Genomic DNA, 19,024 nt, shown 5'->3' with positions numbered 1-19,024 from the left:
TACTTTTGATCTTGTGTCAAGGATGTGGGGTAAGTATAGGCAGTTTCGATGGGATGCAGTCAGATGCTGATGGAGTATTGCAAAATGTTAAGATTATACTGGCATTGTTGTATGCTCTGATGGTATCATACACATATATCATGATTAAGTATTAATTCTTTTTTGTCTCTTTGAGCAAAATTAGTTTGGGGGGGATTTCTGTAAAGTCAGTGTAGTCTTTTCATTATAGCAGCCATATGTAAAATTCTATTTTTTGTTTTGTTTTTAAGTTATCTTGCACAGTTAACTATATGCATATTGGGATCTATTTATAAAAGTCACTCCTAGAGCATTTTAAAATGTGCTCTTACATCTTTATTACTACACACAAAAGTGTACTGTCTGATTACTGTCTGATTAAGACCTTTTTTAATGTGGAAGGATGCATCACAGATTCTGGTTTTGTGAACCAGGCCATCTGTATCCACTCCAGGCAGAATTACTCAAGTTGGCAAGAGACGTGTAAACCATGAGATTCATTATAATATTATTCCCATGGTTTTTCACCTAGAAGGAAACATGCTTGTGGGCTTGTCATGAAATAATAAAAGGACAATGTTAAAGGGCAAATTATAACTAATTATTTCCTTTTCATTCCCTCCTAGAGATTTATTCAGTATTTGGCATCTAGAAACACACTATTCAACCTCAGCAATTTTCTGGACAAAAGTGGATCACATGGTAAGAACCATGCATTTCCCCAATAATGTTTCACTAATATCTGTGAAAAGTTCTTGTACTATGTATTTTCCTTATAGACTGTGACATATATCAGCTGGATCAGTGCAAATATTTACCAAGAACTTGTGTGTGAGAAAACATAAATATATTCACTACTGCTCAACTGCTTTGCTGTAAAATCTTTCCACAGAATTAATTCTTCTGTGAGGATTACCTTGCTGCTTCCCTGTAGACCTGAAAATGGAGCAGTTTTGAAATTTAAAAAGCAAGGTAGACTCAAAGGTGTTTCTAAGAGATTTGTTTGTGTGCGTGCATATGTCACTAAGAGAAGGGTTAACAAGTCTTCAAACTCAGTGATGAAAAATTCCTTCGGGATTAGTCTCTAGAATCAGTGGTAAACAGATGTCACTTTGTGGAGGTGAGATTCAAGGTTGTGTGTATGTGTATGTACACTAAAATGGCTTTCTCTCTGGTGTGGTACTGTAATACAGAATGAAAATAAAAGATTGAATTTGGATTTCTAATGATGAGTAGAGGCTCTTGTTTGATAAATTGTGAAATATCATAGGCCAGCTCAGTATCTTCAAAACAGAGCCTTGTGGCTTTTATTACTTTTTGAAATATGATTTAGTAAATTAAGTTTTGCTTCAATTTCTTATAGTCATGGAGGCTTGCATCTGTTATTATTATTTTTTTGGCAATGTTGCTTGGCAGCGTGCCATCCCATATTTGTGAGCATGTGTGGTTTCTGAAGGGAGCATGTGTGGGTGCCTTATTTTTTATTACAGGAAGTAGTTTTCATATAAAAACTACAAAAAATTGAGAAAGAAAAGGAAAAACTGCTGTGCTTATTTAAGAAGGGATAAATGGAACAGGGAAGATAAACTGGAGGGTCATTCTATGCTGGAATGACTTTTTAGAGTCCTGAAATTTCAATGTGTGTTTTCCTTTCCAGGAGGTGTTAAGAAGGAATCTCATATGACATTTAAATGCACTAAAGCCTGGAGCTATGCACTTAAGAACTAAGCTCATAAAACTCTGCTATTGTATAACACATTTCTCTAATTTCTTGCCTTTTGCTTAGTCAAAATTCCACTGCAGCTGTCCTTCATGAGTACATTGTTGTGATATATCTTTATAAAATTGTCTAGGAGTAGCAGAAGAGACACTGGGAAGTGCTGTCTGTCCTCAGCCCCATATCAGTCTGTATCCAAAATATGTTGGTTATAGTGCTTTGAGCATTGGACTAGGACATTAGTTGATCAGGGTTCGAATCCTCACTTGGCCATGAAAACCTACTGGTTGACCTTGGGGAAGTCACATTCTCTCAGAGCAAGGCGAAGGTCAAGCCCTCTAAAGAAATCTTACCAAGAAAACCCTGTGATAGGTTTATCTTAAGGTCTCCATAAATTGGAAATGACTTGAAGGCAAACAACAACAATGATTAAAACAAGATCCTTGTTCCTGCAGTCCGTTCTTTTCAGTCTTGGATTCTGTTCCATGGTTATTGATGCTTGGTTGTTTAACTTTGTGTAAATTAGTTCAGAAATGAACAATTCTTCACACTGAAGTTTGGCCAAGAAATGACTTGAAGGCTTTATAATGGAAGTCTGCAGAAACTTGAATTCTGAATTCTTGCTTTTCCTTCCTCCATCCTTCTGTTTAATTGGTTGTACTACATTAATCCTCATACATTCCTTTAAGAACAAATGAAATCACATAGTAAGAGTATAACTGACCTGGCCTGAATATTTGCTTCTGTAAGTATCTCACTTATTTACTGCCTTCATCTATTTTAGACTGTAAGCACCTTGGAGACAGGTTCCTGTCTCATTTCCTATGAAGGCCTGTTGATAGCATGGACAATGAAGATGTCATAATAGTAATAGCTACTGTACATATGGTCAAATTTCTGACTCAATCACAGGCACTGTTTGCATAAGATAGAATTATAATGGCAACCATCACATGGCATGGTAGAAATTATACTAGAAAGCAGGAGTGGCCCACCAAATGTCAGTGTACTGTAACTCCCACTATTTTTCACCACTGGCTATCCTAGCTAGGACTGATGGGACTTGCAGTCCAACATCTGGAAGGCTACATCATTCCCACCTCTGTGTATAAAGGCAAAAGAATAGTTAATAGAATGTCCTTTTGTGACATAAAACTGCTTAGGTAATCTAAAAAATGTAAACCACACATCCTTACTTAAAGCCCTAGGACCAGCACTGGAAAAGAAGGCTATTTATACACAGGTTATGTGCACCCTTGAAAGTATAGAAGGTATTAATAAGATTTAAGGCTGAAACTATGTTTGACATTTCAAGCTGTTATAAGTTAACAGGCGACTTCATGGGACATACACTCATGTGCACTGGCTTCTCAATATAACTCCCCACACTTTGTAAAAGATTCATTTGACAATAACTTAAACATGTTGTAAATGCATCTAAAAAGAACCAGTTTCATTTTCCTTTTTGAAATTTGTCATATAAGGATCATTTATTCTTGATATGGTCTGTCCATAGATCAGCAGGTATATTTTTAAATAGAATAATAGCATATTGCTAAAATACAGTGGACTCGTGTTATCTGCTGGGTTTGGTTCTAAGATCCCCCGTGGATAACAAAATCCACGGATGCTCAAGTCCCATTAAATATAAAGACATAACAAAATAGTATCCCTTATAAAAAATGGAAAATCAAGGTTTGATATTTGAAATTTATACTTTTTTTGAATATTTTCAAACCGTGGATGCTTGAATCCGTGTATAAAAAATCCGTGTATAAGAAGGGTCGACTGTACAACAGTCTCTCAGTATTAATGTATGCAGTTTCTCTTGATCCACTGTTAAAGACTAAGAATGAAAAAAGGTAAATTGGCCAACATATTATTGCATCTTTTTCCAGGATATGACATGTCCACCTTTATCAGGCGCTACAGTAGATACTTGAATGAAAAAGCATTTTCCTACAGACAAATGGCATTTGATTTTGCAAGAGTGAAGAAAGGGTAAGTTGTCTTTGTCTATTACAGTGCTGTTGGGTCTAATGTAATGACCTACATGTTGCTGCAATTATTACAAACATTGCCCCTGTCATTAAATTCAGTAAAGTTATTAAGAATAGTACAGTAGAGTAAGAATATACAGTATCGCATGTACAAGCAATGTGGCTTACAAGCTTTTACAAATCTGCTGTAGGATTGTGAATAGAAAAATTGGCAATGGGTTGGATCCAAATCAAGTCATAATTGGAACAGTGTTATTATTGGTGTTGTTGTTAGTTGTTACTGATGATGATGATGACGATGATGTTTTTATTATATCCCAGGCTATATCCTGAGATCTCAGGGCAGTATATGAATAAAATCAGTTAAGCAATTTAAAACAACTTAAAATTTAAAACAGTAACAATAATGTCAATAGATTAAAAGCATACTAAACAGTTTAAAAGATTAACCAGTTTAAAACCATGTGAATTTTTCAATAAATTAATAAACAAAAAGCCGTATTTTTATATGGTGCCAAAATAAAGTCAACCTTGGCACTAGTCAAGTTGGGGGGGCACAGCCAAGAAGGCCTTCCCCCATGTCCTCCCCGCACTGTCCTCCATAAAATTAGAACTAGAAAAAAACCCATAGACTGCAGTCTGGTTAGACGTGTATAGAAAGAGGTGCTCCTTCAAACAGTGAGATCCAAAGGCATTTAGGGCTTTGAATGTCATCACAAGCACCTTCAATTCAGAGCAGAAGTGTATTATGATTGTTGTATGAAGGCTACACATTTTGCACTAGCTGCAGCTTCTGAGTCATGTTCAAGGGCAACCTCACACAGAGTTTATAGCAGTTGTCTAATGGGAAGGTTACTAATGCATGAAGTACTTGGTTAACCCTGTCCAGGAAAAAGTATAACTGGTGGACAAGACAAAGCAAATGTAGTGTGCCTGGAACTCTCCCAAACTTTGTACCTGCTCCCTTGGGGAAAGGAACAGCAATCCCATCTAGGACAGACTGTATATCCCATTTCTGGAACTAAGAATCACTAATAAAAAGAGCCTCCATCTTACTGGATTTAGCTTCAGTTTATTGACCCTCATTCTGCCCATTAGAGCATCCAGACACTGATCCAGCACTTACAAAGCCTGAGCCAGCTTCCATGATAAGGAGAAGAAAAGTTGGGTATCATTGGCATACTGATAGCACTCGTTGAAGTAGTACGCTTTAAATAAATGGAAATTAAATGTGTTATTACTGGTTTATGTCCCATTGGTTTCTACGGTTCTGCTGATAAGTTTGACTGGACTCAGTACATGAGTTAAATGGAATAAATGGAATTTACCTAAGTTTTGAATTACTGAGTTTCTCTTGAGTCAGTGGGTTTATTCTATTTGGAACTAACATTTAGATTCAGTTCATTCTATCTTAGTAATCCCATCACTTAAGGGTAAGAAACATATCTGAAAAAATAAAGGAGAGCTACCATACCTGTATATGTTATAAAGTTATTAATGGTATAATTTGAGGATTTCCATGTATAGGTGAGTAATAGAAGGAAAGAAAAGATGGTCCCAGTGCAGTTGTGCTGTATTTATATGAAATATTCTCAATTAAGTTCTGTAGAAACAATTAAATTAGAAATGAATAGTCCAGGCCAAATTGTCATTCAAAAGGGGAAAATACCAGGACAAGCCTTTATCTACACACTTCCCCCATCAAAACAGTAATATACAAAGTTTGTTTGAACCCATAGGTAACTTGTAATCCCATTCTGTGAAGGTTTTGTAGTTTAAGTTTTAATTAAAAATAAGACCTCATTCATTTCCAAGGATATATATGTTTATAGTTTTTGGGGGGTGGAGGGGATAACTGGAGTTTTATTTTGAAAGGAAATAATCCATAAAGGTGACAAAAAAGAAGAAGAATACAAAAGAACAAGATCAGTGACTAAAGAGAGAAGGAAATCCACTTGTTAGTCTATAGTTTATCTTGGTTAAGGTTGTGAGACACTTGTAGTAAAATTGCTTATTAACTGTTTGGTTTCTTTGGATAACCACATTATGTAACTGAATTATAATCATAAATTTGTATTTGATTAGAATATATTAGGAAACCCAAGAAATGATAGCAATTTTCTAGCATTTGGCTTTGCTGATAGAGATCAGGCATTTTTTTCATTACTGTCATCGCTTTCAGTGACTAGATACTTCTCTTGTTGGGTGGTGGAACACTTGCTGACTACTGTATATGTTTTCTTGTAATTAGACACTAACTGCTTTAATATTAATGTAAATCTTCCTTTTGGAACTTTGATTATTGATTATTGATTTATTAAACTTTGATTATTAAATAATATCTGTGTGGTCAGTTCTGCTGAGTGCAAGTTTCTTCCCCCCCCCCCTTTTTTTTTTCTTCTTTTGTATTTGCAGGGCGGATGGTGTAATGAGGACAATGGCTCCAGAAAAATTACTGAAGAGCATGCCTATATTGCAGGGACAAATAGATGCACTTCTTGAGTTTGATGTATGTATTTAAAATTTTGTTATGTGATAAAAGAACCACCTCAGTAGAAATAAAGTATCACATTGGGCCATTGAATGTGCACTAACATGCTTTTACTTCCTGTAAGCTTTTCCAAGATTCAGAAAGAATAAATAGCTGAACAATGGACTGAACTGCACATAGGTCCATTTTGCACCCCACTAAAATTTCATAGTAGGAATTTGTTCCCCCAATTTTTAGCAGTAATCTGAATTTTCCTTAGCCAGTATTATATTATTCCACAGGGTAGAAAGACATGATTTCACTGTTCATGTGGATCAAAGATGTAGTGTCCCTCTCCAACTCCTGTTCAGTTGTAAGAGCTGAGCTAACTCTGCACTTAGCTTTATTACAATCTTTCTGAATTTTCAGGAACAGAAGTTGTTCTGTTTATGTGCACAAAACAGGCATAATTTGTGATTTTAAATGTGCCTGAACAATGTATGTGATTATTTATATTCCATATCATGATGCAAGAAAATCTGGCTCCAGATTTGGAAGTCACAGTGAATAAATTATGGGTTTTTATTTTTTTTATGTAGGTTCATCCAAACGAATTGACAAATGGGGTTATAAATGCTGCATTCATGCTTCTGTTCAAAGATCTCATCAAGCTTTTTGCTTGTTACAATGATGGTGTTATTAACTTATTAGGTAAGTAAATTAATGAGGCATGTTTTTAAAATGTCACAGTTATTAACAGAACAATAATTCTGAAGCATAGCTGTATTCGTCTGGAAAATATCAGTATGCAAAGGGATCTTTTAGCACCTTTGAGACTCACTGTGTGGAATAAGCTTCAGCATAAGCTTTTGTGGACTTGGGCCCAAAACAGATGGGCAAGAAAGAGAGGCTTCCAAATGCTTTGGAGGCATGGTTTACAGATGCATGCATGCCCTTGGGTCTGCTGGAAGCTGCTGTGGGGCCACTGGCAAAAGAAGATCAGAAAAAGTGCTCCTTGCTGGTGGCCCAATTTAAGAGCAGGCCATGTGGTTGCCACAGTCTCTACGCGATTGCTGGGTGGCGTGGCTTCTGGCTGCTTTTTTCCTGCCCATCTGCATGACCCTTTGGTCTACTTACTCAGCTTCATTTCATAGATCAAGTCTATGAAAACTTTACACTACAACATCTTCCACACAGTTAGTCTCAAAGGTTCTGCAAGATCTCTTTCCATACAGTAATTCTGAAAGTTAACTTTGGGCTGAAATAGACAGCCGCAGCACCAATCCACCTTGAAGCCAACCAAAAAAGGAGCAGCAAAGAATTGCTCTTGTTCAGCCAGCAAAAAGCTGGCTTTTCCCACCCCACCACAACTGGAAGCCAGCTTTAAGACACTCCAGCAGTGTGTGGCATGCGAACATCCCACTGCCTCATTTAAACAGCCAGGGTGGCTTCAGAACATATGGCATATAAACACTGCGGTCCGAAGCCACCTGGACGGTGGTGCAAAAGAGCTGTCTGTTTCAGCCCATTATTAGAGAGAAAGAGAGAGGCTAATTTCCAAGCTTATGGGATAACATTAAACTCTCTTGAACCCATCTCTCTTTTTATCTATCTGTAACAAACACAGAGCTCTGTAATGGTATTGCTAACTGAATTAGGAAGAAGGTACTTTGCAGATCAGCTATGCTAGCATATTTCTGGGTGGCCTGTGAGAAAGCTCAGCTTAGACACTAGGTTTGTATAGATTCCATTTGATAAAACAACACAATCAAGCAATACTTTTTACCTATACCCTTTCCAGTTTCTCCCTTTGAACAGTCCCAAGTATTGCAGCTGCTCACAATATATATACATGTGCTTACGTCTTTTGTGGTGATTGTTTGGCTGCCCATAATTACTAACACAGATTAATATCTTCCTTTTGTCTATGACATTGCTTCTAATTATGGGGAATTTTCAGAGCAAAAGGTTCACTGGGAAGCTGTCTTTTGAACCAAATCTTATTGATAAAAATAGGTTTAATCTCCCTTATCTGAAATGTTTGAGACTAGAGGTGTTATGGATTTTGAATTTTGGAACACCTGTATTTGTTTATATGTGTGTAATGAGAGATCTTGGAGATGGAAGATAACCTGAAGGAACATAGCCTCAAGGAAATTTTATGCAATACATTGAATTTACACATGAAACAAAGTTTATGTATATCAGAAAGCAAAGGTGTCACCCATGAAAAAAGTTTTGATTTTTGTAATATTTTGGATTTTGGGATTCCAGGAAAGGAAGACTTAACCTGTACTAGGTATATTTTTGAGGCTCAAAAATTATCATATTTCTTGCAGAGAAGTTTTTTGAAATGAAGAAGGGCCAGTGCAAAGATGCTCTTGAAATTTACAAACGGTTTCTAACTAGAATGACAAGAGTATCAGAATTCCTTAAAGTTGCAGAGGTAAGTGAAAGACTTAAGAAATATACTCTACTCTATCTAGGTATATGTATGAACTTTCCACAGTTCTCCACCTTAGCAATTTTCTGGGTTCCATTCGTGTATTGAGCTAATATGCAGTATATCCATAAGTAAACTACAATGGGCAAATTATAATGTGAAGTTATTGAATTTGATGGGAGAAGTTCACTGTTCCTTATCTGGCCTAGGGAATTCAGTCACCAATTTATGGTTCCAAATTCTTGAAATAATGCACTAGATGTGGTCAAATTGACTTTCTGAATTTCTTGCAAAAGGTAGCATAATTTAATTGATAACTGATATAACATGATGGATAAGGGACTGTCTCCAATTGATAGAGATTGTTAGAGGTTGTTAGAGTGTAGTTTCTGAGTTATTGGGATAATCTATGCAAAATATTTTGAACATCCAAAAATGTTCAGATGCCAGTTATTCTCTCAAAAGGGTTACAAATCAATTAATGTGAGTTACTGAAACTTTCAAACAGGCATGAGTTGTTTAAAAGTTGCTAAATAGTTAGCATTTTCACCTTCTAGTCCATATATTATTGTCTTATTTTGTATTTCCCCCCTTCTTCCATTGTGTTCAAATGAAAGGGACTGTTTTTGCTGCCCAAAAGAGAAAGAGAGTGGGGTTGGGGAAGAGGAAGGGGGTGCATTGCCAGCCTGCCTATTCCAAAAAGCAGCACAGGGCATGCATTTGGACAAGTTTGGTTGGTTCAAGTTATGTTAGCGAGTTTATAGGAGGTGTTTTTGTGTGCACCTGCAGCTGGCTCAGGTATGAGATTTAGAGCAATTGCTTGGAGAACATGGAGGTGAGACTAAATGAGTGATTGGTTCTGTTCTCCTGCCCAAATCACCTAAGTGTAGTGCACATGGAACCACATGGTGTTCAGAGAGTATACTCAGAATTTTGATGATTAGAGATGGAGAAAACCAGAGACTATTTTCTTGTATTTTTCAGTAGCACATTTAAAGTAATAATGATAGCATCTATCTACATCTAGATTTGGTTGCAAGGCATACAAGTCCCTAGAGCTGCCTGTTCTGCATACAGGAGAGTATGCCATGTGATACTATATTTTGGAATATACTTTTTTAAAAAAATCTCTGTATGAGAAAAGAAAATGTATATTATAAATGAAACTTCTAGTAATTTACTTTAAAAAGATTAAAAAGAACTTTTCATATGTGCTGTCAAGTCAAGTTTCTTAACTTTTTCAGGTCTAAAGCCCTGAAAAACGAAAGTATATTTCTGAAATCTTTTTGTTTTTAAATGATCCACAGCAAGTTGGAATTGATAAAGGAGACATTCCCGATCTCACACAAGTAAGTTCTTGTTATATTTAGCCTGATGATTAAGGTTAATGACTTCTATTCGTTTAGCATGCAACCTAATGGCTTTAATTTTTAAAGTCAATATTCTGAGAACAGCAACCATTTTGATTGATGTTGAGTCATCCTTTTTTGTTCACAGAAGAGGGTTTTTAAAGGCCTTATTTAATTTAGAGGTTAACTAGTGTTTAACAGCGGCAGCCTAATGGCGGCATCCCATCTACACGGGCGCCACCATCTTGACGTAAGGTATGCACAGCGTCTGCGTGTTGTTGCGTGTCGCTTACATCACAAGTGTGCCAGTGGCGCACTCATGACATAACCCAGGCGCCGCAAAAAGAACCCGGAAGAACAGGATTCTTTTTACTCTGGAGGGACGTTGCACGGTTTGGCAGTTGTAGCATCCCTCCAGAGTTAAAACGGGCACCTGCAGAATGCCATTTTCGGGTGGTCTGTCTCAGACTATAGTTTGCATGTCTCAGTGCCTGCTCATTAGCATTGAAATTAAAGGCAAACAGATTAACTGCTGCTGTCTATATTTGTTGTTATATGTTATCTATTCATATAATATAGACTTTCCAGTGGCAATCAACTCTTTTTTGGCTGTATCCACACTGCAGAAATAATTTAATTTAAGACCACTTCAACTCTCATGGCTCAGTGCTATGGAATTTTGGAAGTTGTAGTTTTGTGAGACATTGAGCCTTCCCTGTCAGAGAGCTCTGATGCCACAACAAATTACAATTCCTAGATTTCCATAGCATTTACCCATGGCAATTAAAGTGGTGTCAAACTGGATTAGTTCTGCAATGCAGCTGCAGCCTTTTTCACTATAAATTTAAACCGGGATGAGCAAAGCAGACTGCAGGCACAAATTTAAATGAAGTAACTCCATTACATGCTTGCAAATAAAAACAAGGTATCTGGGTTGCCCAATTGTATTAAATACTTTAAAGGTTGTTAAAACTGGTCATGTTTCTTCATTAAAAACTTGTTGGTTCTGAGGTGCATATTTAACCCCAAAGACCCCTAATAGTATCTATTAGGAATCAATACATGGTAGTTCCTCTTTTTGTTCTTCTATAAAATTTTAAGATAATGAGCCTATGTGTTATGTGAGGTAACAACAACCCCCTTTTAATATTTTAATGAGAATCTGTACAGATACAGTACTTTGAGACAAACGCAGTATGTGTGCAGTCTTTGACTTCTAATCAGTAGTGTATCAATCAGATTTCACTGGACATTTTGATTCATATGTAAACCAGCAAATAGCTATGTGATCTGTAATGTTATTAATCTCAATCTGTAGTTGTTTTTAGTTTTGTTTTGTTAGCTGGCCTCTCTCCCCTTTAAAAAAAAAAGAACTGCACTATCAGTGATGGCATAGTGTACAGGAGAAAGCACACACTTATAGTATAATCATGTATGAATCAATGACTTTTATTTACGGCACATAAAAGTCATTCATTCATACATGATTATACTATAATGTGTGCTTTCTCCTGTACACTATGCCATCACTGATAGTGCTGTTCTTTTTTTATTTGTAACCTAGCAGTAGAATAAGAAACAACTTTCAGCTCCAGCCAGCAGTTATTTGTGCTTGAAAAAATGCTATTTAATTGTTTTTGCTGATTCATCTTGCTAATTTTTATTATAAGGTGCTAGCTATTTTTTATTGCAAGTATTCAGAGGATTGATTGATTTGTTTGTTTGTTGCATTTATATCCCACCTTTCTTCCAAAGTAGGATTCAGTGTAGCTTATATCCAGTGCTTCTTTTCAGACCCTGTGGGCAGAGCTGTGATGTTAATGGGTTGTTGTTAATGGGCTTGTAGGACACCACCATCAAAAAAAGTCAGAAGAAAATTATAGGAACAATTTTATGTTGTGTATGTTTGTAGAAAATTAATATGTATTTTTAGCTTGCTTTTTCCCCCTGTTGTAGGCTCTTTCTCTTTCTCTCTGGATAGTGTCTAGCTATGGCATGGGAATGCATGTGTTAACTGGGAGGGGGGGAGCAATATTTAAAAGAAATGTTAGTCTCTGTACTTTGATGAAGAAGAATGAGTGATTTTTCCCTCCTTCAGGTTACCACTTCGAACGTTTCACCTGCACTAACTATAAAATTCTTGCTGAGCAAACCTCAGTAAGCTGGTCAAATTTAAGGCTGAAATGGTTTAGCTGCAGATTATTTTAAGAGTCATCTTTTTAATGAGTCTGTTCTGTTTCTCTGTTCAGCAGCTGATGCCTTGCATACTTCCCTTTACTTCTGAAATTTAGCAAGCCCTCATACAAAAGAGTGCTTTTCCCCCTGTGGCATACATATGATGAAGGACCATATGAATTCCTTTTTGCTCACCTTTTGGCAAGCAGCACTACAACATTTAGAAGTCAAAAGAGTTTTAATCTTGAAAGTTCTTGTACTGAACTAGTATTTCCTATTTTATTTTTTTTCAGTAATATTAAAAATAATGGGCCTGTACAGACAGGCCAAAATAAAGCTGGTTTGGGTCACTTTGGAGGTATGCTGTTTAAATGATGCTTATATCCTAAGAGGTCAGAAGCCACGCCAAAGTCATGCTCCAGCCCTAAGGACTGGACCACAGCTTTGGCACAGCTTCTGGCCTCTTAGGACGCATGCATCATTTAAACAGCATACCTCCAAAGTGACCTGAAGCAGCTTTATTTTGTCTGTTTGGGCCCAATGTTAACTAATAGGTTGTTTCAAAAGTGGTTTTTATTACTCTTATTTTTTTTAAAAAAGGAAGTTTTGTCATTCATAAGGTAGTTCTGTCTTCCTCCAAAACCTCCCACAAAGAAAAAAAATTATCTACATCCCAAGAATACCATTGGGAGGTAAGACCTATAGTGTCTCTTCAAATGATACAGGATACAAGTACTTGCCAAGTCTGTAGAGCATATCCACATTGGTTGTAATATGTTAATTGGACCTCAGAGTAAGGGTCCACTGTGTTTCTGTGCTAAGGTAGGTCCAAAACACACTGCAGAAATAATTCGGTTTGGGGCCACTTTAACTGCCTTGGCGGAATACTAGGGAATTCTGGGAACTGTAGGTTTTTTTTAGAGACATTTAGCCTTCTGTATCAGAGATCTCTGGTGCTACAACAAATGGCAATGCCCAGGATTCCCTAGCACTGAGCCAGGGCAGTTAAAGCGCTCTCAAACTGGATGATTTTCTGCAGTGTGTTTTGGACCGTAGTTTCCTGTGGAATAATTCAATGATTACTCTGTAGAAACCTCTATGTGGGTTGGAACTATTGATCTAGAAAGGAATCTTGGAAAATTTAGGTCTCTGTGAGGCCAGATTAGCCATAATTTCAAGCTTTGTGTATTGTTAACGAGGTAATTTATTTAATGACAGTGTAAATCTATTTTATGTATAAAAAAAACCCTTAGGTATTGCTGACCAGAGTTCTCTGTGATCTGAAAAGCAGTGATGATAATGAAAAATCTCCTTTTAAAGACTATGCAATTGATGAACCGGTAATCTTGATAAAATGTGTACTTCTCCTTACCTCTGAAGGTTTTCTTCTTTGGTCACTGACTTTGTGGAAATCTGCTTATCTAGGCACTATTTTTATCCTGGAGTAGCTAAGGACACTGTTAATTGTTTTTACTGTACTTACTTTCTTTCTCATTGTAACAACAGCAAGAGCATGTTGGGTTCTTTTTTTAAAGAGAAATTATGGCTATAAAACATGGAATATAAATGAGGAAGATCAGTTAAACTGTTGCTATAGTATTAATATTGTGCATCTCATCTTTTAGTTATTTTTTTATTTTTTTGATATAAAACAATATCTTTTGAGCTTTCTTGAAAACAAAAAACGTGGCTGCTTGTCTGGGGGATAAAATCTGAAGGCATAATTTACTACTTTTATGAATAATTCAGACCTGTGTCACAAACTCTCTCTGGTGGAACTAAATGTTATTAGAAAGACAGAGCTGCTGCCATTCTTTCTTGTACTCATTTCCCTATAATATCTTACAGAACACTGTGTACAGTGTTATTCCACCATGTACAGTTGGCCCTTCTTATACATGGATTTTTTATACACGGATTCAAGCATCCACAGTTTGAAAATATTTAAAAAGTATAAATTTCAAGTATCAAACCTTGATTTTCCGTTTTTTATAAAGGACACCATTTTGCTATGTCATATTTAATGGGACTTGAGTATCCATGGATTTTGTTATCCACAGGGGATCTGGGAACCAAACCCCAGCGTATAACAAGGGTCCACTGTACATGTCATAGATCAGTGTGGATGGGAGACATGGTATGAATATAGTGTTTCATGTGTTGTATTAATGAAACTTTCTCCAGTTGGGTACCTTCCAGATGTGTTACATTACAACTCCCAAAATTGCTGACAGGGGTAATATGGGAGTAGTAGTTCAACACATCTCGAGAACATTAATGTTGGAGGAAGCCTACAGTTACAGAGGTGTGAGGTCAAATCTGAGATACAGCAGCTTCATGGTCCTTTTAGTAACATATAGTTCTGCCCTATTTTACAACCCTACTTCAAAAAGGAAACAAATTGACTAAGCTAATTGGGTTGAATGCACAAGCTCTAGTTATGCATGCAAATACTTATTCTACTTCATTGATTACTTTGACCTGCGAATGCCTGTGCTGTTGTTAATTTCTAATATACACACCCTCTGGCTTAAATGTATGTTGTTCATACATTTGGTTTTTCAGTTAATAAAAAATATACATTAACCAAGTAATACAGTTTCAGTAGCAGCGTGGAAATGGTGTTCTCTTTCATAACTCTATTATTGGATTAAAGTTATGGCATGAGCATGCAAGTAAGTGGTTTTAGAAAGTTAAGAGGAGATGTAAGATACATGTTGGACTTCCAAAGCAATTGCTTACCCTCTTCTCCACGCTCTTCTTTTAAAATGTTACTATTTCTTATCTACCATAGGCTCCTAGTAGTCTTATGGAGACTCTTGAACAGCATCTAAACACTTTGGAAGGAAAGAAAGGGAACAGGTATGTGGAAATATTGTGGATCTGTATATCAGCTTCCTTCACATGGATATAAACATGTAGACACATTCAATAACTGCAGACAGCACCAAACCTACTGCATGCTGATTCTTCTCAGGGAGGAGTACTGGGGCATTTTCATACAGCCTTGCAAATAGTGAACAGACTTTCCCAGCTCCTGATTGCTTATCACCCCCCTATTCATCCCCATCCCACAGCCACGCCTGCTGTTTTCATGGTCTCCACTGTGATACTTTTCCTCATGCCTAACATGCCCATCTAAATTTGGGGATAGGTCATTTGGGATAGCCTAGCCATTTGCTCTTTTTACTGGGAGCAACCCTAGCACAGAATTATGCCAGCTGTATCTGTGTGTGAATGTGTAGTCACTCTCAGTCCTTAATGAGTTCTACTGCAGTGTATTGCAACTCTTCTCCCTTTCAGAATACATTAGCACATGCATGTGTATCAATGCTAGGCTGCTGCTTATTTCCTGGCAAGAGTAGCTGGCCTACTCAAGCTGCTAACCTCAACCTGGTACAGGCACCATAAGGGAGCATTACAATGTTCTTTTCAATAAAGAAGTAGTTTCTGATCAGGAAACACCAAATATGAATGTACTGAGATTATATTTTCATATTTTATTGCTTTTATTGTAGCCCCATTAAATGGGCCAACATAGTGGCACTTTGGACATTGATATGAATGTGTTGCCCTTTCCACAGCAGCTGCAAAATGAGCATGAACTCAATTTAGTTGTTGGCAGTGACCTTGGAGTTTCCATGATTACTGAAAAGAGATCTCTTAACTAATCTTTCTGAGCTGCCATGTTGATTGTGGCACATAGTGCTGGAGGTTTATTTTGTTTGCTTCATGTACATTGCCTATACAGTATATAACTAGCTCACATTTTATAATCTTTTTTAATAGAAAGACAAATGTAATTTATATTCTTTTCCTTCTGTTTGTTCTTAGTTGGTGCTGCCAAAACTTGTGTTGTTCACGCTTAAACTCAATAGTCTAATTTTTCAAGAGCAATATTTCACAGCAGTTGTTGTAAAACAGAACATAGATGAAATTTAGAATAGTTTAGTGTAGTTCGATTAAATTTGTTGAAGAATATAGTCCTAAATAAACTTTGAAGGAAGTCCAAATGAACTCAGCAGGACCATGTTTGCTAACAACATCAGCTGTTTTCATAGATTCAAATTTATTCTGTTCTGCCAGATATCTCTCTCTTTCTCTATTTATACATATATAGTTACACACACCTTCTAGGACTTCATGTATAGCATGCTTTGTATACTGAGTAATGATTCCATAGCCACTTGCCTAGATAAATATCAAAACTACTTGGTCATAACTTTAGGAGAAATGATACTAAACTGTTAATAACACATCTTTCTTTATATCTATCTTTTGTTTATGTGCATGGCTGTTTTGCAACATAGTGAAGGGTAAGTAAATCTCTATAGTAGTGTTCATGCATGTATCTATTTTAGCAAGCCCTCAGTGAAAGGGTAGGGCTAACTTAGGGCCTGTACAGACAGGAAAAATAAAGCTGCTTCGGGTCACTTTGGAGGTATGCTGTTTCAATGATGCATGTGTCCTAAGAGGCTAGAAGCCACACCAAAGCCATGCTCCAGTCCTAAGTACCAGAGTGCAGCTTTGGTGCCACTTCTGGCCTCTTAAGATGCATGTATCATTTAAACAGCATACCTCCAAAGTGACCCGAATCAGTTTTATTTTTGCCTGTCTGTACAGGCCCATAGTTTTACTTTTCTAAATCCTAGTTTGTTGCCTGTAGCTTTATTTGCATACATACCCAGAACTTTTTTCCCCAAGACAAAATTCCTATGAAATACTCTTGTGAAAATGTTGAAATACTTTGATTTTATTGGTTCCAGTAATTTAAAGTTACCTTAGAGATTTAAACTCTCAAATACTGTAATATTGAAGTTTTGCTAAGACAAATTTGCCTGTCCTTGATTAGTTGATTTCTTGTATGGATTTATAGTTCTGGTTTTCATTAGTTCCCACCAAATTCTGTTTAGACTAATTTGGAGGAACTACTCAAATGGAACATCTGTAGAAATGTAGCAGAAAGCTAGGAATACCTTTCATGAAGGGGATTAGGTCACCTTTCCCAACATGAGACACCACAATGGTCCATGTAGTCTACTGTTGCAGTGGTTCTCAAACTTTTTACCTGTGATCCCCCTTTGTCTGGGGATGTCTCTCTCACACACACACCAGCTAAGCTAACTCAACACAAAATATTGTTTTAACAGCTAACCCCACTCAACAATGGATGGCCCTTCTTGAAATCTTCTACTCCAAGTTTGAGAAGATTTTGTCTTGGTTTTTTTTGCAATAACAAAATGGGGAGGTGGGGGGATGTTGAGCAACTTCTGATAGCTCTGCGATGACTGGAGAATCTTCTTTCCACCAATGGAAAGTTAATGGAAGAGTGAGGTGGAGTGCTCTGTAACAAGCATGCCTTTCATTCTCCATGTTATTGTCATCATCGTCCTCCATCTCTTCCTCACCATCTCCTCAGCAAGGCCTGATTTAGTCTTGAACAGGTTTGACTCCACTTCTTACCCCCCTCCTGTAGACGAGCACTCCCAATTCTGAGGAGATTCTCTCAGGCCAGTAGTTCTCACTGCCTTCCCTCAGACAAGCCCAGGCTCAACTTCACTTGGCCTTTCCAGTGATTCCAGTACTCATTTTCCCTCTTCCTCTTCTCCCGTTCCTACTTCCTAATACTCTTCCTTCTGCCTCTTTCCTCTCCTTCTTTACAACACTCCTTTCCTCTCATTCCACCTCTCTCTTGGAGGATCCCTTCACCAGGAGATGCCTCATATGTTTTTGTTGCTCCACCTCACCTCACCTCACCCTGTCATACCACACCATGTCACTTTCCAAACAGTGCCTTCACTGCTGTTAAAAAAAAGGGAAGGGAGAGAGGAGAAAAGTTCCTTTAGGTAGGAACTTTAAGGAATCTTTCCTTAAATAAATAATAATTTGTTGTCCAAAAATTTCTTGTTCTCCTCTTTTAGGGACTGTTGCCCCTCACCCAAACATTGCATTCACAGTTTGAGAATCACTGTGGTTTGGTATCATCTAATTGGCAGTGACTGTTCAAGGACCCAGGCAGCAGCTCCATTACCTCTTATACTCTAACTGGAGGAACCTGGGAGTACCTACATGCAAGGATCTGCTCAGCTGCTGAAATATGACATCTCATATTTCACGGTTGTTGATGGAGATTTTGGGGACCTCTGCTTGTGCAACTACTGTATTTAAACTGCTGTCACCATAGATGCCACTGTAGCTGACCCTATCAGTAACTGAATCTCAGCATAGCAACCCCTAAATGTGTGTGTGTGTAAATAAAATAATTCATCTGACAGAAGAGGACAATGAAACTATTCAGTTATTTGTTGTTCAAACACGTGAGGTTACAAAACAGTATCTTAGCTTAGTTGTTATATATGCTTATGTACTTATTCAGATTTACTTTCCTCAAACACAATCCATAGATTCCAGTCTCTTATCAACTCACTTCTGACTGTAGACATATGTTTTCCCCAGTTCTTCTCAGATCACCTCTAACTGACCCTAATTCATATCTCTGACAGTCACACACAACAGCCTTTTTAAAATCCTGTTCAGACACTCAGCCGGTCACCAGTCATCCCCAACATTCCATGTTCTCACCCCTACAAACATAATACTTACCTTATTTCATATAATATGATGCATAATCATAAATATTTTCTATATTTTTTATATTTCTCATTTTCTATAATATAAACACAACAATATTTTTACAGAAATAGAACATTACAGAGATCAATTGCAATATTTAGCATAAAAATTATCAATGTAAAAGCCCATGTTATTCCAAAACTGTAGGACCCAGATGTAGAAATACACAAATCTTTAAATATAGTTCTTTGCTTTTGACTGTGATTCAAGCCTGCTTAA

The 19,024-nt window shown here is 37.0% G+C and overlaps 1 protein-coding gene across 11 annotated transcripts in view; it reads left to right on the top strand.

Moving 5' to 3' along the window:
* Positions 1–19,024, top strand: part of LOC121917460 (clathrin coat assembly protein AP180-like) — an 87,892-nt gene that overhangs the window by 26,083 nt on the left and 42,785 nt on the right. For 6 of the 11 annotated variants that reach the window (XM_042443444.1, XM_042443442.1, XM_042443445.1 and 3 more), the window contains exons 3-11: positions 645–720; positions 3,634–3,736; positions 6,151–6,244; positions 6,805–6,916; positions 8,545–8,651; positions 9,956–9,997; positions 13,426–13,512; positions 14,967–15,034; positions 16,483–16,488. In XM_042443444.1, coding sequence (XP_042299378.1) covers positions 645–720; positions 3,634–3,736; positions 6,151–6,244; positions 6,805–6,916; positions 8,545–8,651; positions 9,956–9,997; positions 13,426–13,512; positions 14,967–15,034; positions 16,483–16,488 — 695 coding nt within the window. The remainder of the gene's footprint in view (positions 1–644; positions 721–3,633; positions 3,737–6,150; positions 6,245–6,804; positions 6,917–8,544; positions 8,652–9,955; positions 9,998–13,425; positions 13,513–14,966; positions 15,035–16,482; positions 16,489–19,024) is intronic. The other 5 variants (XM_042443449.1, XM_042443443.1, XM_042443450.1 and 2 more) reach the window with 2 other exon arrangements.

This window comes from Sceloporus undulatus, unplaced genomic scaffold, assembly GCF_019175285.1.
Source record: "Sceloporus undulatus isolate JIND9_A2432 ecotype Alabama unplaced genomic scaffold, SceUnd_v1.1 scaffold_19, whole genome shotgun sequence".
Lineage (NCBI taxonomy): Eukaryota > Metazoa > Chordata > Lepidosauria > Squamata > Phrynosomatidae > Sceloporus > Sceloporus undulatus.
The sequence above is the reverse complement of the archived record's forward strand: the minus strand, read 5'-3'. Positions and strand labels throughout refer to the sequence as shown.